Here is a 27442-nt window from a genome sequence, read left to right as displayed (position 1 = left end):
CATATGGCAATGTTTCTGCATTTTCTACAAGAGTCATGTGCCCTTCAGGGGGCACTTTGAAAAGTTTTATGCAAGACGCTGTGAAAATATCTTGTTATAGGAATAACTGCACCATGATAAAATGTCAGAATCAGCTAAATATGCAAGAATGCTCAGAGACATGATCAAAAGTATCAAACATGCAATGCTGTGGCAGATTTCCATGAGGTAGATAGCAGTTTACATTAATTAGTGCAAATGTGAATCTGAGGTGAGATGTTTTACCACAGTAAGTTTTCCTACAGTATTTAAGTAACAGTTAAAGAGGCAGTACAGAATATTTTTACATTAAACAGGTCTAAGGTTCTTGTGAGATGAAGGTTTTATTTTCTGACTCTCTGTGACTGTTAAACGTTCTTCAGAGTGACAGCCTGGGGGATGAAACTCTTGCTGTTTTGGTGTGATACTGATCCTTGTTTTATATTCCAGAGTGACAGCAGTACATTTCTGTAATAACTGTGTGTAATGTGTGTGTCTGAACAAACTCCAAGTGAAACTGCAGGTCTGCTGAAACTGTTTTCAAAACCAAAGATGATGACTTACCTGTCTACAGCAAAGAAAAAGAAAATATATATCTTGGTGAATCATCTTCAAACCAGCCCTGCACTGTAACTTTTACTCATATATTAATACTTTATATTTCGTCCCCATGCTGTCCCATCAGCACCATGTACAGACAGCCTACTTAATAAAACTAAAAAAGCCAGGGTTACACTTTTTCTGCCCGAGACCTGTTTGAGAAGTTTGTGCTCTTTCTGGGACCCCATCCACACAGAGACGTTTGTTGTATCAGTGCAAGTCAAGTCATATTAGTGTGAAAATTAAAAATATTTGTCAGTTAAGGCCCAGTTAAGGCTGACTATTGAGCTGGAAGCTTTTTACAAGAGGCAGCTATTTTTTTTATGCCTTATCTCTAAGTTTTGAGAAGATTTAGGTTTAGGCTACCCCCTTCCTGTGAAGATAACGACAGGCTTCATTTGACAGAAGAAAAAGGAACTTGAACAAAGCAGCTTAACTAAATTGTCAATTTTGGATTTTAAAGCTTTCATTAAAGAGCATAAAACACCAGTAGAGCACCAGATCTACTGGTTTGTTAAAGGAAAATTAATGTAGTCATTTGTAGGCATTTAATGCCACCAGTTGGCAGCCCAGTCTAAACTGGTCTTTTTGGTCCTGACCCTAAGTTTAGGAAAGGCTGGTCTTTTAAGGACCAACAAAGACAGCTACAAGTGAAGGATCAAACAAAGGCCCTAACTCTTTTATTCCCAAAACATCAAACCAACTGTTAGCAGAAAATCCAGAGCAAAGACCTTTCAGACTGAATAGAAGGGAGAGTTATGTAACCCAGAGCACATAAACAACATACGACACAATCACTACGGTCACTGAAGCTGACAGTTTTTAACACAGTCAGAGAGTTAGAGCACTATAAGATACAGCGTGATATGTTGCACTAAAGAGCACCATTATGCCTCAACACGGGTGTTTGACTGAAGTTTTTCACCAACATTTTTTTACAATGTCATTTAGTAGACACTTTTATCCAGAGCAACATAGATTTTAGGCCTTGTGTTTCTGGTGTTAGGGGCCTTGACCAACAGCCCAAACTGTATGCTCAGCATCAGGGGCGTAGCACAGAGGGGGAAAAGGGTACTGATTACCCGGGCCCACAGTAGGGAGGGGCCCTTGAGAAGCCTGCAATGAAAAGTGTGTTTTGATTTATTTTTTCTTGATAATTAGTGTCATTATTGAATCAAAAGCGACTAAAAAAATCGGTCAACAGACTGAAATTTGTGTCAAAGAGAGTAAAATACAGTACTGGGGGGCCTGCTCCTTCTTTAAAAATGTCCAAATGGTGTAGTCCAAGGCTGAAAAATAATGAGAGTAAAATTAGTTTAACTATAGTAAAAGTAATGCTCATAAATGGGGAAATCATGGTTAAAAATGCATTAAAATGCATAAATATATGTAAAAAGGATGCAACATTTGTTGCTTGGCTAGCTGACAAAGGGGGGCCCTGTGTGATATTCTTTCCCAACATCTCTAGCTACGCCCCTGTTCATTTTGCCTTTAAACCCCTAATCTCCTGCAACAAGGTCAGCAATGTAAACCACTGAGCTATACATCCCAAAACATTTTGTTAGCATATTAGCATAGCTAGTTAAAACAGCTCCTCAGCTGTCCACTCTCAGTCATGTTCGGAAAATTTATCTGTAATTTTAGCAGATTTTTCACCCAAAGCCAACGTAGACTTCTTCGTTTTTTCTCTGCTCATCTGTTTAATGTAGAGTACCCTAAATCATGTTCTTTTTGTCCAGCATTACCATGTGAACATTAGATTACATTTCTGCCCTCACTTGATGTTTTCATCTCAGGGATCACAGAGAAAATACTCTTTTTAAAACATAAATGTTGACCAAATCTCAAATGCTTTTAGCCTCATCAATCAACTTTTAAAACAAAAACACCAATGAGAAAATCTATATTGATAGCCTCTTAATGCCTTGGTTGAGGAGCCACTCTGAATGATCAAAACGGCCCATAATCCGGGGATCTTCTGGCATTTGCCTGAATTTCGGATGGCCAGTCTGTCACTGATGGCTACACACCTGATCTTTATCAAGCAATTCTATATCTATCACTAAGGATGCTGCTGGGATTGTTATACCCTGTCTGAACCCTGATTGATAGGAGAAATAGTACTATTTCTGGCTAAGTAAGAGTACTGCTGATAGTGAGTCTAAAACTGTTGAAAGACAGGAAAGGCTGGTATTCTTTATCTGTCATGAGGCTTTTAATTTTTACATGACACTCCTTGAATTTGCCTTGCTGCTCAAATGTGCTCTATAAATACATTTACTTTGCCTTGAAAGGTAGAACTAGTGATGCATCATCACTACAACCCTGCAGAATAAAAGTTAAGGTGTGTCGACATGCAGAGACAGCTCCACTTATTCATAGCCCTGCATCTCCTTTTATCTGACAGCAGATGGCAGCATCTCACTGAAAGCCACCTCAGCAGCACAGTTTTGTTTTTTCTAATGTGACCCCCATGTTGTCTCTGAACTAGAGAAAAGAAAAATAATTCACTCTATGAGTTTATGCACGGTAGCTGCAGGGTCAGAAAAGGTCAGCAACATTACATACATGCTTTTATTAATATCTACCGGAGCTGAGGAGTTGCAGAAAGTCCTCTGGGAAGCAGCTCAGAAATCGCTCAAGGACAGGAAATTACAAACAAATACTTCACTGACATCCTGTGTGTAACTGTGACTATTTTTTCTGTTGTATTTAACATCTGCTTTGCAGGAAGGCAGATGTGATTTGTAAATGAAAGGAAATGATTACCATAAAATATGCAACAAATCCCATTAAATTATGTATCCCCCTTCTCATTTATTATTCATGGCTTCGGGTCATTTGTGGCTTTGTCTCTTTGCTATTTTACATTTTTTATACCTAACCTAATGAACATCCGCAGCAGTGAATGTTTGTAAAAATGTGGATTTGTGTAGCAGGTGTCGGCTGAAGAAAGAGAGAAATGGTTTGTGATAAGAGGTTAATGTTTGAAGCACAAGTCTGATATGTCTGCTTCATTCAGATATGAATTATGAATGTTGGGCCCTGCAGAGTCTGCTGGGATTAAGCCTACACTTCATTATTGAGGAGTTGTAGCTGTTGATGACACAGATATAGTACAGTTGGGTTTGTTTTAGTACAGTTTAGAAGTATTTGGTACAGTAAATCAGAATCTTTGTGAGCCACTATCTGTCCTGCTTGACATGATAGGAATTCTTTTGGGGGGTTCCTTTATTAAAGAACAGGATAATGTGCCTCTGTTCAGTAGTAACAGCATGCCCCAATTCATGTTCAAGCATCAGCGACAAGAACAGCTTGACAACACTGATACTTATTGTAGCATCCTGTATCAGAAGAGAGTAGTGCAAGGTTTTTAGTACATCACCCTGTTCTTATTTACTGTCTGTAGCTTATATTAAGATTGGTGAGGAACAAGGAATCAGGGAGATGGTAAAGCACCAGGAGTGTTGCACAGAAATATTTCCAGATTTTTCCCACTTTTCTCATTCAGCAGAGTTTCTTAGCTTGTTTACAAAGTGGAGATAGTTGTACATAGTAATAATACCCATGCATGATTGAAATCTGTTGAACTCTTGCTTGTGTCATCATTGAGGCAAAAAATAGGTAGGCTCACCAATACAAAGTTTGTCTGCATGAAAATGAAATCACACCATTTACAAGGGGAAAACATAATCTCACATAATCAGTGCAATCTGCTGGCTCTGCTGCACTGCAGAGCAATTCACTCCCTCACTACTCAGTCAGAGCCCTGCGCTTCTGTCCAGCTTCTATTTTTTGGCGCTGGCTGCTATCAAACGGTGTCAATCCACAAAGAGCAGATCGACCCAAACAGCCAGAAAGACGTGCAAAGTACAATGCTTAATCATAAATCATCACTATATCAACATTACATCTCATCCTGCAGCACTAGCAAAAGGTCACTGGGAGGTCAGTGGGTCACAGAGCTACAACGACACACTGACAAGGAAAAGTTAACTTAAAGTAACACAATTTTTCATGAAACCACACTTACCTTCTGGTAAGCATAAATCTTTAACTTCATAATGTACTCACACATGGCGGAAGCAATAAAATCATGGAATCATATCAAAAGGAATGGCAAATCACTCCAAAAAGGCAAAATAATCTGCTGTTGATACTATTACTGCATGATCTCTGCCCCCTTCTCTGGAGCTGATGAGGGCTGCACTACACTGTGCAGTGCTGGCACAGATCGTTCCAGTGTGCGTGGTCACATGCCTTCTGTCTGAGCAAAACCATTGCCCTGCCATGCACGGTGCAGCCAGAGTATGTGGAAATTCCAGGTATGAGCTAGTCTTTCAGATCCAATAATGGCTCTACATTGGGTACCACTTAGCCTTTTTATGTCCCCAAACAACAATACAAGTAAAGTGGTAAATCGGGTCTCAATGGGAGTTGACTCCTGTCTTTCACATGTGAGATCCAGCTCTTTGAATTGGCTTGTTTGCTAATGAAACATCACTATGGCTTATAACTTGTCATGAATTGAGCTGACATTTCTATCTAACTAGTATCCCACTATTTGCAAAACAGTTGTGTCACATATAACAATCATATGTATTGCACATTTCCTTAGAAAGCATATTTGCCCCACAAATTCTACATACCTGTACTCCTCTGCAGCAATGAGTGCACTTTTCTTAGTCCATGGTGTCTTCTACCTCTGTCACCTTCTGACTGGCTGATTGTCTATGGCTTTTGCCACCAGCTGTGATGTAATATTTTTATAGTGATGAGATTTACTAGTGCTTTGTGCTATATTTTGAAACTGGCAGGATGCTTTGTGCATATTTGTTTCTGTTTGGGTCAATCTGCTTTACATGGATTGATGCATTTTGGCTGTGGCCTTTGCTGAAAACAGACCTGGTGCATACAATATGTGGAGCGAGCAGGGCTGGGCCAGAGCGTTTGCTGTGGAATTGCAACGATCAACTGGAAAGGGAGCAATTTGCTACACCAAGCACTTTATGTGCAGATCCCTGCACAGATGGAGTATGTGAATTTGAGGGTGAGTCAAAATTAGGAGGAAAAGCTGTTAAGCTTTGTAAAAAACATGGCACAACTGTGTGCATCAATTATTACCACTATTGCATGGGCAGTGAAGAATCTTTGGACCAATCAACAGACTGCAGTGAGTCTCGCTCCATTCTTTAAGGTCAGCCACACAAACCACATCTATGCACTCCATGTTCATACAGTGTTGGCAAAGCCTGCAAAGTGGCCATCAGTATTAAGTAACCCCAATCATACACATTCACATCACACTGAAGCAGCAATGGGAGCAACATGGGGACAAGTGACTTGCCAAGGACACATCGATGTGTGACAGCAGGAGCTGGAGAACAATTATTGACCTTCTGGTTGAGAGGGGTGGCTGTGGCTACCAACTGAGCCACAGCCATCCATTGATAGGAACATGACCCCAAAAGTAGGGAGGGAGGGAAACCTAACTGAACTGAACTAGACAACTTGGTGTAAACAGAGCTGATAATATGAATACAGGAGCCTCAGTGAGACATAAAGCTGCCTCCCTCCAGGAATGAACAGGTAAAGCAGCGCGAGCCCCCTGAACAGAGCATGAGGATTGTAAGTCACATGGTGTGATTGCTTAATATGAGAGGTTTTACCTCCTTCAAAGACCTGAACCTGAGCCTCACAGATACACATGCGATCATCCCACTGGCTTACAGGAGGAAAAAAATATGCATAAAGTCGGTATAAAATCAGACTTAGCCTTTTGACACAGAATAAAATATCAAATAGTCCGCCCCTGTGGATACAGCGAGGCTCTGCTCTCACTTTGAATTATTTATAGGAGTGTCTGTGTGCTTGTTCATCTGAGACACAACAGCTCTACAAGATGGAGAGTGTCTATTGTACCACAGAGCAGAGACCTCACTCAATCACAGCTCAGTCTTTTACACCCTTCTTTTAAGATACTGTGAAATTAGCATGAATAAACTCTCCTCCTTTGTCTCCTGGGTTAAATCTCTTTCTTCTTCTTGCTTGTGATGATGGGACCTGTGTTAGAAGCAGTGGGTACACATGCATAACAGATTTTATCAGTGCTGAAAAAATATTTAACTTCTTTAATTTTGTGTGAAACCATGAAGCTACAAGGTGTTCTGTGATGCCAAACTTACAGCCATCCCAGAGACATCAGATTAAACCATAACGGGACTGTCCAAGGAGAAGGAGGAAGGGCACGCTATGAAGAGTTCAGTGATCCAAGTAAAGCAGGGCAAAAGAGCTGGAATACCACACTATTCTCTGAGGCCAAATCAATATCCTTACCAATATGAAACCTATTTAAAAAGGACTCATTTCTGCCACTGAGTAACTTTTTTGTGTATTTGTTCTTTTGTTTTCAGTGTTCAATTTTGGGCATTTTACGCCTTCATTCATAGAAGAGGACAGTGGAAAGAGTCAACAAAAGGGACCAGTGGGTCAGAAGAGATGGGCTAGACCCGAACAGAGGTGCACCTCAACCACTAGATCATCTGTGACTCGGGCACAAAAAATTAAAAATTGCTGACATCCTGTTGATTTGGCGATATCACTCCGAGAGGCTTTTTGTAGGTCCTGGCATGAAGCTGAATATGTATTGCAAATTTGAAATTTCCAGGTGGACCCGTACCACAGAACACCTATGAGAACTACTGTCACAAGAATCTGTGAACTGTGTGACAGCTAAAAAGGCAACTAAAGTGGAGCAGCTGACCCGAGCTACATTTCGTACCTGATGTGTTTGTCTGCTGGGCTTGTTTGCAGTTTATAAATATCCATATAGTCCATTTTATATCATGAGTAATGGATTGGAGGTGTTAATCCTTAAAGGACCCCTGGAAATAAATATGTTGCAAAATGAAGTGGCAAAACTAGTTCACAAGAGAGCCGAAAAGTTGCAAAATGGGTGAAAAATGGCCAAAAAAGGTTGGTAAAAATGGGTCAGAATTGGCAATATGGGCCAAAAAAAGTTCAAATGTGTCAGAAAAAGTGGCAAAAATGGGCAAAAAAAGGTCAAATGTGATAAAATAAAAATTGTCAGGTTGGTTTGAAAGTTGCAGAAAAGTGGCAAAAATGGGTGGGAAAAGTAATGAAACAGGATTAAAAAAATCAGAAATAAATAATGTTGCATTCTAATAAAGTTTATTTCAGTGTAGCTTTTATAGACAAGAACAATGAGGAGAAAATAATGATAATGTAGATCATGTTGAGATGATTCCAAAAGATGTGACGAGAAGAATAAATATCCAGAATGTTTTGCACAAAAATGGCAGCCTCCATGGGGAACTATTTTCAAAGTTCCTCTAGTATGTAGAAATCTAGGTTGTCTTTATATAACATACGGTAAAATCTGGTGTATTAGCCACACTTCTAGGCCTTCAAAATCAATCATGTATAAAAACACTGAGGTTGAATCTGTCCTGTTTTTCAGGCTGCAGCTTTTATTCCTGCAGACGTCAGAAACGACCTACATGTTAAACACTTTGAGCAGAGCGACCAAAGATTTAAGGACAAAGAGCACAGATTTGACCTCTCCTTAGAGTTCCCACAGTGTATAATCTCAGTTTCAGCCAAAAAAATGCCTAAGATTGACGCTTTCACTTTTGGTCTGTGTGAGTGTATGTGAAAGGCACACAGCATTTGAAGGAATGATGTATGAAACTGTGGTAAATGTTTCACTTTGAAAACAAGCTTCAATTCCTGACACAGAGAACGTCTTCACAGCTCCCTAAAATTACCTGGTTCTTTCAGAGCAGCTGTGCAGCAGCTGTCTCATGAGGTGAGAGACTTTCCACATGTTCACAAATGTGCACTAAATGTTACAAAACCACAACTGTGACACGCTAATTCTTTTTCTCTCCTCTAAGACAAGAAACTGTTTCCTGTGTCAGTCATTAAAATCACATTTTCAGAGGCTACAGCTGGACTGTGATAGAGCCTGATCTCTTTATGTTACCACAGCCTTCTTTGTAGAGCACATTTCATCAGTGTACATGTTTGATATCCACTACAAAGTCATGTCATATGTATATGAGCGCATTGGCTGTCTCTCCTGTTGATTGGTCTTTGTTTTTAGTCTCTGTGTCGATCAGCAAAATAACACTGTCACACAGCCGGCGTGACACAGATAGACGCTGACGGCTCTTTTGATCTGCTTCATATCTTTTTTAAACCCGTCGACCTGTCTGAGTGAGCATGGCATCAGGAAGACAGAGATTACCTTTATCTCTGCGGCGCTGGCTGTCATTTACATCCAGGCTGTAACATACAGAGAGAATTACCTCCTCAGTCAGTGGTCATTCATACTGGTGACCTACTCATACTGACATTACAGCAGAAAACGCTGGGACAATTCTCAATTTTGCAATTGTTTAGATAATTTTTCAAGCATGAATTACTTTGTTGGCTGCTTGTCTGTCTCTATAAGTCAGCCCTGTGACTGACTGACAAACAGTCAAGGGTTTACCCTAGCCTAGCCTCGCATCAAGATGGACTGGCCAGATTCCATGTCTGTCATCAAGCAGATCCATCTAGCAAAGCTTCAAGCTGAAATGCTGTCTGTGGTAAAGGAATTACTGAACCAATCAGTGTCACTGGAGGAGAAGGAAGCAGAAGCTATGGTGAGACGTGACTGCAGGTCTGTAACCAGTGGTGGCCCATGAAGAGATAGCGAGGACACAGCTGTTGGGACACTTTAATCAGAACTGGAAAACTTTTTCTTTTTTTCATTTTAACAAAGAGCAAAAACAAACCAAAAGCTTTTCTTGGTGGAAAAGATATGTAGTTTTTCTGTTCTCTTTACAGTCTTCAACAAAAGTTTAATTTACCGACTGGCTCCACTGATACCTGATATGCCAGGTCGACTGTTTCTTTTATCCATTGCATGGGATGTATTTCACCTTCATCTGGGAAAGCTCCCAAAGTGTTTGGGAAGGGCAGGACTTTTCAAAAAAATCCTTGGAAGGTGATGGGATGACCATTCAATATGTGTACACATCTGCTTATGGAACAAATAGATGGTCAGATTACTGCTGATGGTCACCAGAAAAGCAATTTTTAGATGGGCCAACATGATTTTGGCTTGGTCTCCTAATATCCAAAGGTTGGCAGGTTTCCAAGAAAGGTCATTACAGTTAACTACAATTAACTAAATAACTAAAACTAAAATTCAAAAATCAATTTAGTTAACTGAAACTAAATAAAAACTTAACTTTACCAAAAAAACAAAAAATAAGTAAAACTGTATAGTGGGCTTACAAAACTAGCTAAAATGTAAAAAAACTGAGAAAAAATATCCTTAATTTTAGTCGTTGACACAACCATACTGACTGGCACCTTCACACAAGTCTATGGGATAAAATTACCTGAGCTGATTGGTTAAGGCTTCACACAGTGGAAGTTTAATGTCTGGAGTTGTATTTAAACATCATCTTTAAATAAATAACATGATAAGTGAAGAGGCGGTAGTCGCCAGTAGTCAAGTGGTTAAGGCGCATGCCATATACGTAGGCGACCCGGGTTCGAATCCGGCCCGTGGCACTATTTCCTGCATGTCTCTCCCCGCTCTCTCCCCTGTTTATGACTCTATCCACTGTCCTATCAAATAAAGGCAAAAAGGCCAAAAAAAAAAAAAAAAAAAAAACCTGCCAGCACATAAACTCTACTTGTCACTTCTAAATCCCACCACTATTTGAAGAAGGTTGGTGGAGGTTTCTACTTAAGCGCACACATTTAAAGCAGAACTCTGCTATTCTTTATAAATACAGTGTGGATCTATGCTGCATACTTCCTAGTTCCTCTTTACATGTGAACTTTGTGACCTTTGCTCCATCTACTGTATAACCATGTATGAATATTCAAAGTGAGCCAAAGGCGAGGCTGAGCAGCAGCAGCACCCTGACTGGATGACTTTCAGAGCTCAGAGTCCAGGCCCTCTCTGCCCTCACATACATGCTGCTGGTTACTGATGAGTCAAACCGAACTCTTCATCAACTATTGTTCTTCTTTTTCTGCTGCATGTCAGGCACAGCGATGGCACTGAGGTCATGCTGCTGCCCTACAGAGAAACATTTAGGATCTCTGTTTCAGTACAAATCCATACTGACATGTCCTTGCAGTTCCACTGCAGAGACACTTTGAATTCGTCCCATTTTGTGTTTTAAAAATCCACATTTTTGCAGACTTTTGGTGGATTTCTGGACAGATGGCAGCTATGAAACAATCAGATGCTGTTTGCTCATACTGCGACAGACATTTTGGTTTAACTAAATAATGCCAAACACAGTCGGTGATTTATTTCTAGAAATGAAGAGTGTTTATTTTTTTCCTCTAATAACAGAACCCTCACTTTTCCTTTTTTCCCTTCTGTTTCCACATTTTTAAGGCTCCTCATTTTGGACAAAAGTATTTGGCCACACCTGTTAATTTTTAATTTCTGGTGTTTTAATCAGGTGTGTAAAATCAAGCAACTAGCAATGGAGTCTTCATGTGCAAACTTTTGTGATACAAAATGGGTCATTATGAAGAGCTCACTGACTTTATGCGTGGTACTGTGATGGATGCCACTTTTGCAAAAAGACAGTTAGTGCTGGATATCTAGCAGGGATAAATCCACAGTCATCTGTAAGTGATATTATTAGAAACTGGAAGCGTTTAAAAACAACAGCAACTCAGCCATGAAGCAGAAGATCACGTAAAAAACACCGACACTGGACTGCGGAGAGGTGGAAACGTGTTCTGTGGAGTGACGGCTCAGTCTTTGTTGGGATTGAGATTGGCTGAATCTGAGTTTGATGGATGTGAGGAGTGTTACCTGCCTGACTGCACTGTGCCAATTGTGAAGTTTGGTGGAGGAGGGATAATGGTATGGGGCTGTTTTTTAGGGTTGGGGTGAGGCTGCTTATCTCCAGTGAAGGGCAATCTTAATGCTTTCAGCATACCAGGACATTTTGGACAATCCTATGCTTCCAACTTTACAGCAACAGTTTGGGGAAGGCCCATTTCTATTCAACATGACTGCCCCAGTGCACAAAGCAAGGACTATAAAGACATGGTTTGATCCTTTTGGTGTTGAAGAACTTGACTGGCCCACACAAAGCCCTGGCCTCAACCTCATCGAGCACCTTTGGGATGAACTGGAACAGAGATTGAGAGCCAGGCCTTCTCGTCCAACATCATGCCTGACCTCGTAAATGCTCTACAGAGTGAATGAGCACAAATTCCCACAAAACACTTCAAAATGTTGTAGAAAGCCTTCCAAGAAGAGCAGAGGCTGTTAAAGCTGCAAAAGAGGTACAAACTCCATATCAAAGTACATGTATTTTAATACAATGCAGTACAGTCCCTGTTGGCATAATGGTCAGACGGACAAATGTTTGTGTCCATAGAGTGTATGAGCCAGAGTTACAGTTGTCTTAAAATGGTCTTGTAAGGGAAGTGACTTTTCTGAGGCAGTGTAAATAAAGACGAGGAACTGAGGGGTAAAATGAACAACTTCCTATAAAAAAGCAGCCTCTACTGAATGTCATGTTAAAAATGTTTCAGGGCTATAGGTGTCAAAATACACAGCAGATCTGTGAGTGTGTTGATTGCAGATGAAATACTCAGATTTATTTAATACCCACTAATACAACCCCAATTCCAAAAACGCTGGGGCGCCATATAGAATATAAATTAAAACAAAATGCAATGATTCTTCATTTATCAAATGTTAAAACTGAGACATTTTAGTGAAAGGTCTGGCCTTCAGGCTGGCCAGTTCAGCACCCCAGACTCTACTGAGGTCATGCTGTTGTGAAGGATGCAGTATGCAGTCTACCCTGAAAGAGATGTCTGGGTGGGAGCATATGTTACTCTAAAACCTCAACACACATTTTTGGCTTTAAAGGTGTCTTTCCAGATGTGTAAGCTGACCACGCCTTAGGCCCTAATGCAACCCCTACCATCAGAGATGCTTTTGAGCTGCGTTCTGATAACAAGCTGGATGGTCCCTCTCCTCTTTTGTCTTCAAGACACAGCATTTGTGGTTTCCAAAAACAATTTCAAATTTTGATTCATCTGACCACAGAGCAGTTTTCCACTTTGCCTTAGTCCATTTTGAGTGAGCATCAGCCCTGAGAAGACAGCAGCATTTCTGGAACATGCCCACATATGGCTTCTTCTTTGCATGATACAGCTTTAACTTGCATTTGTAGACGGCACGATGAGCTGTGTTGACGGACAATGATTTCTGGGAGTGTTCCCACACAATAATTTTTAGTACAGGATCATGCTTGTTTTTAATGCAGTGCCACCTGAGGGCCCAAAGATCAGGAACACCCAATACTGACCTTTGGCCTTGTCCTTTTGTGCACAGAGATGTCTCCAGATTCTCTGAATCTTTTGATGATATTATGAACTGTATCCATCCATCTTCATCTGCTTATCTGGAGCCGGGTCACGGGGTAACAGGCTAAGCAAGTCCACCCAGACGTCCCTTTCCCCAGCAACACTTTCCAACTCCTGCTGGGGGATCCAGAGGTGTTCCCAGACCATACAGGATATGTAATCCCTCCAACGAGTTCTAGGTCTTCCCTGAGGTCACATCCCAGCCCGACGTGCCCTGTACACCTCCATGGGAAGGTGACCAGGAGGCATCCTGATCAGATGCCTGAACAGCGGCTCTACTCCTAGTTCCCTCCGGATGTCTGTGCTCCTTACCCTCTCTCTGAGGCTGAGTCCAGCCACCCTGATTACCCTGATTATCAACTGTAGATGGTGGGAATTTCAGAGTCTTCATAACTTTATGTTATGCATTTTTTCCTGAAATTTTTCCACAATGTTAGATGCAGTTTTTCACTGATTTTTGAAACTGTGCTGATCTTTATTTCTGAGTGACTTTCTAAAAAGCTCCATTTATATCCACAGTCACATTACTGACATTAATCTAAATAGCTGAAAAATGCTCCTCATGCTGTCAGCCTTATGTTGCCCCGTCCCTACTTTTTTGAGATGTGTTGCTGTCAGCACTTTCAAATTGAGGTAATATTTTTAAAGAAATGATAAAATGTCTCACTTTCTACATCAAATGTGTTGCTTTTTGTTCTATTGAGAGTTAAATTTCAGTTTGTAACATTTGCAAATCACTGCATTTGTTTTTATTCATATTTTGCATGCATCCCAACTTTTTTGGAATTGAGGTTGTAGTTAAAGTGCCTCATTCACCGATATACTCTTCAGATTAAATGTCTCTAAATTTTCTTGAGAAAGTTCACAGTTATTTGTGTGATTAAAACCATGTCTTTTTAGCAGGAAGCTCATGCCCACTAAAGGATGTGTATCTGTTATTTTGATTTCCTCCTGTATTTTCCTTGAGCACTTACCCCACCACAGACCGATGCTCCAGAAAAACCTCGCCTAAATGAATCAAATCCATCCTCTATGTGTTATTAATGTCTGTGCAGTATTTCACATCAATTCAGGCAATAGTTGTTGAGATTTTCCACTTTGTACAAAGTTTGTGGGCTGACAGACTCCGCCATAGATCTGTGCCGCTGGCCAGGCAGAAAATCAAATACAGCAAACAACAAAAGTCCATATAACTCAGCGCAGAAATTGATAGTGTATGAGTGGGAATGTTTGCTCGACTCTGCAGCCTTGAAGCTCGCTCAATTGAAGGTGTGTGAAGCCAGGCATGGTGAAATATTCCAGTTCAATAGCAGCCTGGGTTTACCTGACCTTAATAGAGCCCTGGTGTGTCTGCTGGATGTCTAGCTTCAGGATCTTTAAGTCAATACACACAGGCTGAATGTTTATGTATTTTCAGCTCTGTGCTGATAACTCTCACATCAAAGCCTCAGCGCTGAAGCATTAATCATTTTGACTGATAAAAATCCACAGTGAAATCTTTCCATGATGTAATATCCCGTCTGAATGAATCAGCTCAGGGTCAGTAAATAATGAAGAGATAAGACTGTTCTCATTTGTAAGTTAAGAAAGACGTTTTTAAGTGGCGACTTTAGGAAACATCATGAATAAATGCTACTACAGGCTTTTATGGGCTAAAGGTAACACTGAGGTGATATCAGGATCCTTAAAATAATAAATATGACGGCGACATGATGCCATTCTTCAGTGAAATCACTGCCTCTTTCCTCCTCTTCTGACTGAAGCAGATTTAATGATACTTATTTAAATAAGTAGGCCTTTATTAGCACACAGTCTCACTTCACAGGACTGACTCTCTCATACTGAAACATGAGTTCTCACCTGCTCTCACTGTGTCAGAGCACTGACCCTGGAAAAGCCCTCACAGTCATACAATGGGAACAAACTCAAAGGAGAAGTTGCAGCTATTTACTCACGCCTATATGAGGAAATTCATAGGCGGAAGCGCTATGGGAAGTGATAAAAACTGATGTGTGAGTTTACACAAGTCATGTTTCACATCATGTAAACTTTATTTTAATTCAACTTTGGAAATTTGCAATATAAGAAGTCTATTTTTAAATCAAGCTAAGGAAATAGCACTACTTAAGGTCAGTTTCTGTAATGTAGGGACCTTCATTTTTAAGCAACATGCTGTCTTAATGACTATTAGCTTTCATAAAGTAGAGGATTTAAATGGACTGAGCCAGCAGCTGTTAAACAGACTCTAATGATAGCAACATGGATGCCTGTGGATCTGACCAAGAAGTGTCCAAAAAAGAGTGCCAGTGACAGGCTTAGAGTTTTATTCTAAATGTCTGATGACATTACAAAAAGTACCAAAGCCTTAAAGGCTCATGTTGCTCTCTTTATGTACATTTATGTTTAAAGCGAAGCAGCTGTCACCACCCACATCAGTGTAACTTGGTTTTTATCAGACTATGGTGGGGGACTCTGAGCTGACAGGGGGCATGCTCCCAGAGGAGATAGATGTATATATTCTAAAGTTAAATGCATCAGTCTAGTACACTTTGAGAGCAAAATTAAGAGTCAAAATCAATAATCTGCATATATCAGATCACATTACCAAACCTGCTGAAATTACTGCTGTCCTACATACAGTGCTTATAAAAAGTATTCACCCCCTTGGATGTTTGACCCTTTTATTGATTTATTTAATCAGTCATGGTTAATATAATTCAGCCTCTTTGATAAAAAAAAAAAAATCCAAAATCCCTCTTTAATGTCAAAGTGAAATGAGATTTCCAAAAAGTAATGTCAATTAAATAAAAATATGTATATGCAGTCACTTATTTTAAGTAATGTAAAATAAATGTCTACATCAAAATAACTTCCTAAATGCTATTATGCTTGTACGTGTGGCTGCTGTAACTTTGTGCTGCGGCCTGTCTAGGCCAGGACACTCCTGAAAAAGAAATTTTAATCTCAGTGAGGTTTTCCTGGTTTAATAAAAGTTAAATAAGAAATCAAATAAATAAAATGAATATTCATCCCCTTTAAAGTGACTGACCTAATTCAACAGGGGCCGAGCCAATTCCTGTTAGAAGTCTCACATTTGGTGAAATGGGGATCACCTGAGTGCAGTGAATGTGTCTCAAGTGACTGCAGTATAGAGACACTTGTGTCTGGAAGGTCCAGTAACTGGTTGATCAATATTCCTGGCTACCATTACACCATCAAGACAAAAGAACACTCCAGACAATTCAGAGAAAAGGTTAAGTTCAGTTAAATCCATCATCATGAAATAGAAGGAGTACGGCACGTGTAAATCTGCCTAGATCAGACCATCCTTACAAACTGAGTGAGTATGCAAGAAGGAGACTAGTGAGAGAGGACACCAAGACACCTATGACTACTCTGAAGGAGTTACAAGCTTCAGCAGCTGAGATGGGACAAACTCTGCAGACAACAACTGTTGGCCGGGTTCTTCACCAGTCTTCCACTTGACTCTATGGTCCAGAAGAGTTCTTTTATCTGATGAGACCAAAATGGTGCTTTTTGGCCATCAGACAAAGACGCTTTGTTTGGCAGACACCCAACACTGTAAATCCCCACAAACACACCATCCCACTGTGAAGCACAGTGATGGCAAATGGTGATTTTGTGGTGATGTGCAGTGTTGGGTGTCTGCCAAACAAAGCGTCCTGATGACCAAAAATGCCCAAAAGCAGCATTTTGGTCCCATTAGACCAAAGGACTTTCTTCCACTTAGCCATGGAGTCTCCCACACAGTTAACCAGTTTGTGAGGACGGTCTGATCTAGGTAGATTTACACATGTGCCATATTCCTTCAATTTCTTGGATTTAACTGAACTCAGTGCCTTGACATTTTTTGTATCCAACCCCTGACTTATACTTTTAAATAACATTTTCTCTGAGTTGCTTGGAGTGTTCTTTTGTCTTGATGGTGTAATGGTACCCAGGAATACTGATTAACCAGTGACTGGACCTTCCAAACTTGGGTGTTTTTATACAACAGTCACTTAAGACACCCTCACATTTCACTAATTATGATACTGCTAGCACCAATTAGCTGGACCTCTGTTGAATTAGGTCAGCCACTTTGAAGTGGGTGACAATTTATGCAGTCACTTATTTATTTTACGTTACAAAATAGCAGCCCAGCAATCAAGTTGCACCTGATGTATGAAAGCTAGTCTTCTGAGTGAGCCACCTGCTTCAAATCTGACCTGTGGCTCTTGTCCTGCATGTCAATCCTAACTTTCTCACTCTGATTTCCTGTGCTATCCTCTGACTTCTTGTCTCCATATAACAACAAAGAGCTCAAAAATAAAACGTGGGGTTTAAAGATGCAAATGTCACAGCTGTTTTAGAAATGTTATAATAATTGCTTGGGAAGATTTGTCCATTTGGAAGTGCTTAAAAAGAACTGGACACAACTCAGATTTGATCCTGAATGGGATAAACTGAGGAGATGCTGCAGAATAAGTATTTTTCCTGGAAGATCTAGGTGCAAAAGTAAAAATGAGAAGGATTGACTCACCAGAAGTCTCTGTCCGTTAATCCTCAGCCTGTTTACAGTGACAGCACAGTCTTGCATTTTGTTCTAAGGGCAGTTAATGAACATTAATTTAGTCCTCTGGTACAAACACAAGCAATCTTTAATTCAAATCCATAGTACCTGCCTTCTGTCTTGTCATGATACTTTAATTTTAGGAGAAGAGCAGTCAAACATGAGATTTAACATGATCCACATAAACTACTAACCTTAAAAATGAAAATATAGGTCATTGACTCACTAAAAAGGACTTTTTCTTGCACTCACCTTGCACATGAAAAGTGCGACCTGCGCCTGTTCCCACCCCTCACACTCCTCTCTGGTCGGCAGGTTCATTTTTTCTGTCTGTGGGGATCCTCGGAGCAGGAGCGAGCTCTTAGAAGTACAGTAATAGACTGACCCGTCACGCACTGCGGCCCTGACACAGCAGACCGCTTCAGGAGAGAGAAGTGCACTCTGGGAGGTCACCTCATTAAAACCAACACTTATTCTCCTCCATCCATAAGTAATGTGGTAATAAATGGCATTTTCAAAAAGTCTAAACTCGTCCCCAAGATGTCACTGCCGGGATCCACTAAAGGGAAGCTGGGACTTCCTCAATGTCACTCTATTTAAAAGAGTTATGAAACCAACGTGTCAAAACAGAGGGAGGTTTGAGTTTGAACTCCCAGCATACACACTTCACTTACAGTCAGAGAGAAAGTCTAAATTATTCATTGATTAATTTTTGTTTCATGTCATATTATTTAAGACGCTAAGACTCTAAAAGAAGGTGGAAATGAAAGTTTTGTGTCCGTTTGGGTTTGGTAACATTCAGCCAGACAGGAAATTGTCTGTTTTTTGTTGACTAACGTCTCTGATGCAAGACAGTCTGTGATCAGGCATGCCAGATAAGAAAGAGCCAAAAAATGATGTAAAACCTCAAACAGATTTGACTTTTTCTGCTTTATTGGGTCCTACATACAGTGCTTTTGCAAGGTCTTCAGGGACCCCTCAAAGGGGATCACAGACCCCAAAGGTGAAGACATAAAGGGACCTCTTATTCAATCCAGTCTTTCACAACAAAGGTTATGTTAAGACCAATACTGAGGCATAGCTGTACTCTTTTTTACTTTATTTTTTAGTTTAGTTTTATATTGGTTTTTCAGGGTTCATGCATGGTGGGACTCACGGATAGTTCTCAGATGCCTGCAGCCTGCATCACTTCCCATCCAGAGTTCCCTTCCTTACTGAACGCCAGTGTTTTACAGATCTTCTTCAACTTTCTGAAGATAAATTGGAGAAACTGACCCCCACTAGAAGAGCTGAATGTCATTAAAGTAAGTTTATGGTTGTTGTTTTATTCTTCTAATGGCTGATACTAGACAAGCTACAATCCGCACAATATGCTTACTTCATAAAACAATTTGCGGCTCTTGATGGGATGAAATAAAAAGTGTTGGATAAGTTACTTGTTTTCTCTGACTAAGCAGAGATACACTAAAGAGGAAGAATACGTTGCCAAAGCCTGCATTGCAAACTAGTGCTAAACATGGAGGCTCTCTGGGTGACTAAACGCTTCAAGACCTTTCTACATAGCGTACAATTGAGTCAGCATTTTTTTCTGTTTTTTTTTTTTTACCTTACACCCATTAAAATACAATGCGAAACTGTACACATCTGTTGTATAGGCCAACATCTCCCCGTATGATGGAGCAACTCTCACCAAAGTCACTGCAGGCAAATGCCACTACTTGAAAAATACCAAAATATCCCTTGAAAGACCAAACATGTAAGAGTGAAACAACATCTATTATCACTGTTACACTGTTTGGTGCTCAAACTGTGGAATGGAGAGTCTCTGCACTCTCTCAGCTTTGGGTACTGACATTTGAAACGTGAATCTAACTCATCACAAATAAAAGACTGTAGGTTCAGATCACTTTTGCCTTGGGTTTACTGTAAACCCCCCCCCCCCAAAAAAAACAACAAACAAACAAAAAAAAAGGTCCTATAAATGATTTAATTCACTCCATTTATTCACATTTTCTTTTAGAAATATACTTTAAATATTCCCAAAATTCACTGTGGCTTCAGGAAAAGGATTAGTGACTTATAAATGTGCTTTTTTCTAGTTATTTTCCTGACTGGATAATGTGTGCTTCTGAAGTTTGCACATGATAAATCCTGTCATGACTCAGCAGCAAACTAAAACCTCCCAGAATGAAGAATATAACTTTAAAACAGTGCCACACACTCAATGAGGAAGTTCATCCAATAAAACAAAAGGAAACCATTACTTCTTTTTACTGCTCTTTGTTTTATTAGCGCGTTATTTCTTCAGCTCAGCCGTTCACTTTGTGAGGAATCACTGTGAACCTGAAATACTGATGATACAAAACAGCAACTCTTCTGTGAGGAAACCAGATAATAAAAGTTTCCTTCAGGCTGTTTTTCTCCTTTTTTATACTCCATTGGTTATTGATTCTGAAATATTTAAGAGTAGCAGCACTGAGCAGGATCTGACTCTATGTAGAACAAAAAACAACACTGATCCATCTGTCCACCAGTCTGTCCATCCATTTAGATTTAGCTTTAATTCTATGATTTCCTGTTTGCAGCATATATAAAACTCCACCAAAAGGATCTGTGACATCAGATGGAAGCTCTCATCCTTAGACTTGTCATGTCTTTAAGGAAAAGAGCTGCCAACAAGAACATTTAATAATCTGCCTGTATACCAGGGAATCACTTTTACGTTTTTGTGATAATACAAGGAAAAAGAGAAATAGAGCAGTGAACTAATCGAAAGGCTAATTGCAGTCGGCTCCATAAAGAATATGACACAGGGCCCCTGTTAGCCAGCTAGCCAAGCAACACGTTATGTCACTTTCAAGGATATCTTTTCATTTTAATGTCCTTTGAACCATAATTTCCCCATTTATTATATATATATATATATATATATATATATATATATATATATATATATATATTTTAAATATGGTTCTTTAAATTTACTTGCAGTAGTTCAGAGATCAGGAGATTTTTAAGGGAGGAGCAAGGGCCCACAGTATTGTGCTTTTATTTAGTCACTTTTATTCAATAATAACACTAATTACTTTGAAAACAAAATCAAAACACACTTTCATTGCAGGCTTCTCAAGGGCCCCTCCCTATTGTGGGCCTGGATAATCAGTACCCCCCCCCCCCCCGTGCTACGCCCATGTACAGTCCTCATTACAACAAAAAAGTAAATCTGATTTTAAACCTTTTTAAGGGATGTTGAAACACCTCTGAATGTAATCTCAGCACCTCTAATAAAATATCAAAGTCAATGCCCAAACAGATTTTTAAAACATCTGAGAGGGACTAAATAAATACATATTTTTTTTCTCCCTATTATTTTTGAATGAAGCATGAATTGCACGGTTCACTTAATTTAAAAAACAAGAACTGGCTGTTGGGCTCAGTCAAAACATGCTGACAAATGACAGGCACTACTCTAAGTGACTGGATTGACTTATTCAAACTCAGAAGTCTTAATAAAGTTCAGTCAATCCTTGACGAACCAGACGTCCACGCTTTAAGAAGTTCATGCTGCTCCCTTCCGGATGCAGTTATGTCCTTTCATTATGTGAGACAGAAAGAAAAATCCCTTTATCCTGCCTGCCATTAGCCTTTCGATTAGTTCAAGGTAAAATTTGTCAACAACGTTTGTATTTTAATGCCATTGCTATCATTTCCTATGTGTCTGAATGTTTCTTAAGCGTCTAAATGTTTCTAATGTGTCTGAATGTTTCTTAAGTGTCTAAATGTTTCTTATGTGTCTGAATGTTTCTTTTGTGTCTGAATGTTTCTTATGTGTCTGAATGTTTCTTATGTGTCTGAATGTTTCTTATGTGTCTGATTGTTTCTTATGTGTGTGAATGTTTTGTAATGTGTCTGAATGTTTCTTATGTGTCTGAATGTTTCTTATGTGTTTGAATGTTTCTTATGTGTCTGAATGTCTCTTATGTGTCTGAATTTTTTTTAATGTGTCTGAATGTTTCTTATGTGTCTGAATGTTTCTTCTGTGTCTGAATGTTTTTTAATGTGTCTGAATGTTTCTTCTGTGTCTGAATGTTTCTTATGTGTCTGAATGTTTCTAATGTGTCTGAATGTTTCTTATGTGTGTGAATGTTTCTTATGTGTGTGAATGTTTCTTATGTGTCTGAATGTCTCTTATGTGTCTGAATGTTTTTTAATGTGTCTGAATGTTTCTTATGTGTCTGAATGTTTCTTATGTGTCTGATTGTTTCTTATGTGTCTGAATGTTTTTTAATGTGTCTGAATGTTTCCTATGTCTGAATGTTTCTTACGTGTCTGAATGTCTCTTATGTGTCTGAATGTTGTTTAATGTGTCTGAATGTTTCTCATGTGTCTGAATGTTTCTTATGTGTCTGAATGTTTCTTATGTGTCTGAATGTTTCTTATGTGTCTGATTGTTTCTTATGTGTGTGAATGTTTTTTAATGTGTGTGAATGTTTCTTATGTGTCTGAATGTTTCTTATGTGTTTGAATGTTTCTTATGTGTCTGAATGTCTCTTATGTGTCTGAATTTCTTTTAATGCGTCTGAATGTTTCTTATGTTTCTGAATGTTTCTTATGTGTGTGAATGTTTCTTATGTGTCTGAATGTTTTTTAATGTGTCTGAATGTTTCATCTGTGTCTGAATGTTTCTTATGTGTCTGAATGTTTCTAATGTGTCTGAATGTTTCTTATGTGTGTGAATGTTTCTTATGTGTGTGAATGTTTATGTGTCTGAATGTCTCTTATGTGTGTGAATGTTTTTTAATGTGTCTGAATGTTTCTTATGTGTCTGAATGTTTCTTATGTGTCTGATTGCTTCTTATGTGTCTGAATGTTTTTTTAATGTGTCTGAATGTTTCCTATGTGTCTGAATGTTTCTTATGTGTCTGAATGTCTCTTATGTGTCTGAATGTTGTTTAATGTGTCTGAATGTTTCTCATGTGTCTGAATGTTTCTTTTGTGTCTGAATGTTTCTTATGTGTCTGAATGTTTCTTATGTGTCTGAATATTTTTTAATGTGTCTGAATGTTTCTTATGTGTATGAATGTTTCTTCTGTGTCTAAATGTTTCTTATGTCTCTAAATGTGTTTTAATGTGTCTTAATGTTTCTTATGTGTCTGAATGTTTCTTATGTCTCTGAATGTTTTTTAATGTGTCTGAATGTTTCTTATGTGTCTGAATGTTTCTTATGTGTCTGAATGTTTTTTAATGTGTCTGAATGTTTCTTATGTGTCTGAATGTTTCTTCTGTGTCTAAATGTTTCTTATGTCTCTAAATGTGTTTTAATGTGTCTTAATGTTTCTTATGTGTCTGAATGTTTCTTATGTCTCTGAATGTTTTTTAATGTGTCTGAATGTTTCTTATGTGTCTGAATGTTTCTTATGTGTCTGAATGTTTCTTATGTCTCTGAATGTTTTTTAATGTGTCTGAATGTTTCTTATGTGTCTAAATGTTTCTTATGTGTCTGAATGTTTCTTATGTGTCTGAATGTTTCTTATGTGTCTGAATGTTTTTTAATGTGTCTGAATGTTTCTTATGTGTCTGAATGTTTCTTAAGTGTCTGAATGTTTCTTATGTGTCTGAATGTTTCTTATGTGTCTGAAGGTTTTTAATGTGTCTGAATGTTTCTTATGTGTCTGAATGTTTTTTAATGTGTCTGAATGTTTCTTATGTGTCTGAATGTTTCCTATGTCTCTGAATGTTTTTTAATGTGTCTTAATGTTTCTTATGTGTCTGAATGTTTCTTATGTCTCTGAATGTTTTTTAATGTGTCTTAATGTTTCTTATGTGTCTGAATGTTTCTTATGTCTCTGAATGTTTTTTAATGTGTCTGAATGTTTCTTATGTTTCTAAATGTTTCTTATGTGTCTGAATGTTTCTTATGTGTCTGAATGTTTCTTATGTGTCTGAAGGTTTCTTATGTCTCTGAATGTTTTTTTAATGTGTCTAAATGTTTCTTAAGTGTCTGAATGTTTCTTATGTGTCTGAATGTTTATGTGTCTAAATGTATTTTAATGTGTCTGAATGTTTCTTATATGTGTCTGAATGTTTCTTATGTGTCTAAATGTTTCTTATGTGTCTGAATGTTTCTTATGTGTCGGAATGTTTCTTATGTGTGTCTGAATGTTTCTTATGTGTCTGAATGTTTCCTATGTCTCTGAATGTTTTTTAATGTGTCTTAATGTCTCTTATGTGTCTGAATGTTTCTTAAGTCTCTGAATGTTTTTTAATGTGTCTGAATGTTTCTTATGTGTCTGAATGTTTCTTTTGTGTCTGAATGTTTTTTAATGTGTCTGAATGTTTCTTATGTGTCTGAATGTTTCTTATGTGTCTGAATGTTTCTTGTCTCTGAATGTTTTTTATGTGTCTGAATGTTTCTTATGTGTCTGAATGTTTCTTATGTTTCTAAATGTTTCTTATGTGTCTGAATGTTTCTTATGTGTATGAATGTTTCTTATGTGTATGAATGTTTCTTATATGTCTGAATGTTTCTTATGTGTATGAATGTTTATGTGTCTGAATGTTTCTTATGTGTCTGAATGTTTCTTATGTCTCTGAATGATTTTTAATGTGTCTGAATGTTTCTTATGTTACTAAATGTTTCTTATGTGTGTGAATGTTTCTTATGTTTCTGAATGTTTCTTATGTCTCTGAATGTTTCTTATGTGTATGAATGTTTCTTATGTGTCTGAATGTATCTTATGTGTAAGAATGTTTATGTGTCTGAATGTTTCTTATGTCTCTGAATGTCTCTTATGTGTCTGAATGTTTCTTATGTTTCTAAATGTTTCTTATGTGTCTGAATGTTTCTTATGTGTATGAATGTTTCTTATGTGTCTGAATGTTTCTTCTGTGTATGAATGTTTCTTATGTGTCTGAATGTTTCTTATGTGTATGAATGTTTATGTGTCTGAATGTTTCTTATGTGTCTGAATGTTTTTTAATGTGTCTAAATGTTTCTTATTTGTCTGAATGTTTCTTATGTGTATGAATGTTTCTTATGTGTCTGAATGTTTCTTATGTTTCTGAATGTTTTTTAATGTGTCTGAATGTTTCTGAATGTTTCTTATGTCTCTGAATGTTTGTTAATGTGTCTGAATGTTTCTTATGTGTCTGAATGTTTCTTATGTGTCTGAATGTTTCTTATGTCTCTGAATGTTTTTTAATGTGTCTGAATGTTTCTTATGTGTCTGAATGTTTCTTATGTGTCTGAATGTTTCTTGTCTCTGAATGTTTTTTATGTGTCTGAATGTTTCTTATGTGTCTGAATGTTTCTTATGTCTCTGAATGTTTTTTAATGTGTCTGAATGTTTCCTATGTTTCTGAATGTTTCTTATGTGTGTGAATGTTTCTTATGTGTCTGAATGTTTTTTATGTGTCTGAATGTTTCTTATGTGTCTGAATGTTTCTTATGTGTCTAAATGTTTCTTATGTGTCTGAATGTTTCTTATGTGTCTGAATGTTTCTTATGTGTCTGAACGTTTATTTTATTCCTATGCTGTGAGGAATTTTTTGTATGATACTGCTGGCTATGAAGGAAATTGCCCCTCGGGGATAATAAAGTTATCCTTGACCCTTGATATAAAATATATTGTTATAAAAATATTAGCATCAAAATATGAAAAAAAAGTTAAACCTTCTATTACATAAGACAGAATGATATAATTGCATATCATTACAGAATAACAAGCTAAATATGCAGAATAACATTACTGTATTATAACAACTCCTTCTCCAGATGCATCAATGTGTTGATCACTTTATAGTACACAGCTGGTAAATAAAACTGACCATGTTTTCTTTCAAAACTACAGGTTCCAGTCTGTTTCTCAGTTTCCTCACACATCACAAAACATTTTTTGGTTGAATAATTTATAATTGTGATTTTTCTATCAACGTGAATGTAGAGAGAACGTAGCCTATTTTATCAGATTAATTTAGATGAGTAAAAATAAAAAATGATCTGTATTAGATCTGGTTGAACAAAAACAAAAAGCTGAGGTACAGGTTAAAGGAAAAGTACTAAAACAGCAAAAAAGAAAAAAAAAACAACGGTCATTTTTTGTTTTTAACACTTTTTATTTGTATGAAATTTGTAGAACCCTCTGACAGATGTAAAGGGTGGCCAATAGCACTTATTTATGAAATAATCATGAACAATAGAGACACAAAGTTTTGGCCTAATGCCAGTGACATGCAGGAGACTGTTCTAGTTTTGGTGAGTGTACTAAAGACTTCAAAGATGCCTCCATTTCACAAAATCCTTAAAATCTGAGCAACCCTCAAGTTTCCTCTGAATCTGACTATTTTAACTCCCAATTTCCACATACTCTGCCTGCAAAGCAATCTGCATGCTGAGAGCTTTGCAAAGCAAATCACTCCTTCTAGTCAGTCTTTGTAAGTCAACAGCTCGCCCTCTGAGCCGTTGCCAGCGTGTGCAAGAAGAACCACTCCACTGGAGATAGGCTGCTGCCTAAAAGCTTAAATGCATTTCAAGACGATCGACCCAAACAGGAGGAAAAGCATGCAAAGTGTCCAGTCAACATCATAAATACAACATAATGCAAAGACACCCATTGTTATCTTATAACTTTATCAATATTGTGTCTCAAACTGTAGAATGAGCCAAAGGTCATCGCTCAGTCAGTGGGTCACAGATGTTATATGACACCATTGACAAAGAAACTGTGGAAAACAACATAATTTTACATGACACTATGCATCCTTTTGTAGAAAACAAAACATTTTAACTTCCTAATGTACTCACCCTGTGTAGAGGCAGAAATATCGCATCATATTATATCAAAGTGAAGAGCAAATCAACAACAGAAAGGCAAAATAATCAGTTGTTCACATTATTACTGCATGATCTCTTGAATCCAGCTGTTTAGGGCGGTGCTCTGCTGTGCATCACTCCCATTGAGTCGGAGTGGAGCAAACTATCACATGCCTAAACCAGGCATGAGTGGAGTATGTGGAATTTGGGGGTGTTACTCAAACATGGGTACCCCTACACATCTATTCTATTCAATTACTGCTCCTTTCTTTTTGATCCACTCAGCTTTCTCTTTTACAAGCAGAAACTTCATCATTAAATTTATGCTCATCTGCTGCCATCTCCTTCAGACATTACAATCCATCTGCCTCCAAACAAAACGAGGAGTACAAGATTTTTACTGCTGGATGTCTTGATGTATTATGGCAGACACTTTTCTACAAAACCAAACCGACACATTTATAATATTTGGACATGCTGGGAGTAAAATAAACATCTGAAGGATTCTGGCACAATCACACTTGCTGTCACTCTGTACAATGAGTCTAAACAATTATCGGATGTTTTTATCATGCATCCGCGGAGCTGCTGAAGAAAGTAGGATGACAAATTGGGTTCATTGCTCTCTCAGTGATTGCTGCTGGCGCTGTAAGAGCCATTTGTCTTTGAGATGTTAGAAAATCATCGGCCTGGGCGTGGATGGGGGCCAGCAGCCTCGTACACAGCTGAGTGATTGGTCGGGGTAAACAGTCAAACAATTAGTCCCGTCTGCCCCGTGACACCCGTTAACCCTCAGATCAGTGCGCTAATGAGAGCGCTGTAATGAAACGTGTCTCTGTGACGGAGGAAAGGTGTGCTTATTAAAGTGAAGAAATGAACACAGGCTTTGGTGATTAAATGGAGAATCAAGGCCTGTAATGATTCACTTGAATCAACAAATCATTGCTGTTTGGTCCGCTGAAGCAGAGGCATTATTGTAGATAATTACAGCGCGGTGACATTTA

General features: G+C 38.4%; 1 protein-coding gene across 2 annotated transcripts in view; it reads right to left on the bottom strand.

The window, feature by feature from the left end:
* Positions 1–18147, bottom strand: part of blnk (B cell linker) — a 58030-nt gene extending 39883 nt beyond the window's left edge. The window contains exons 1-2 of one of the 2 annotated variants that reach the window (XM_041789591.1): positions 17879–18147; positions 17597–17659 (exon numbers count right to left, since the gene is read on the bottom strand). In XM_041789591.1, coding sequence (XP_041645525.1) covers positions 17597–17659; positions 17879–17947 — 132 coding nt within the window. In that variant the 5' untranslated portion in view covers positions 17948–18147. The remainder of the gene's footprint in view (positions 1–17596; positions 17660–17878) is intronic. The other variant, XM_041789590.1, reaches the window with a different exon arrangement.
* Positions 18148–27442: the final 9295 nt, after the last annotated feature.

Source organism: Cheilinus undulatus, linkage group 6, assembly GCF_018320785.1.
Source record: "Cheilinus undulatus linkage group 6, ASM1832078v1, whole genome shotgun sequence".
Lineage (NCBI taxonomy): Eukaryota > Metazoa > Chordata > Actinopteri > Labriformes > Labridae > Cheilinus > Cheilinus undulatus.
Note: the sequence above shows the minus strand (reverse complement) of the source record. Positions and strands in the feature narration are given on the sequence as shown.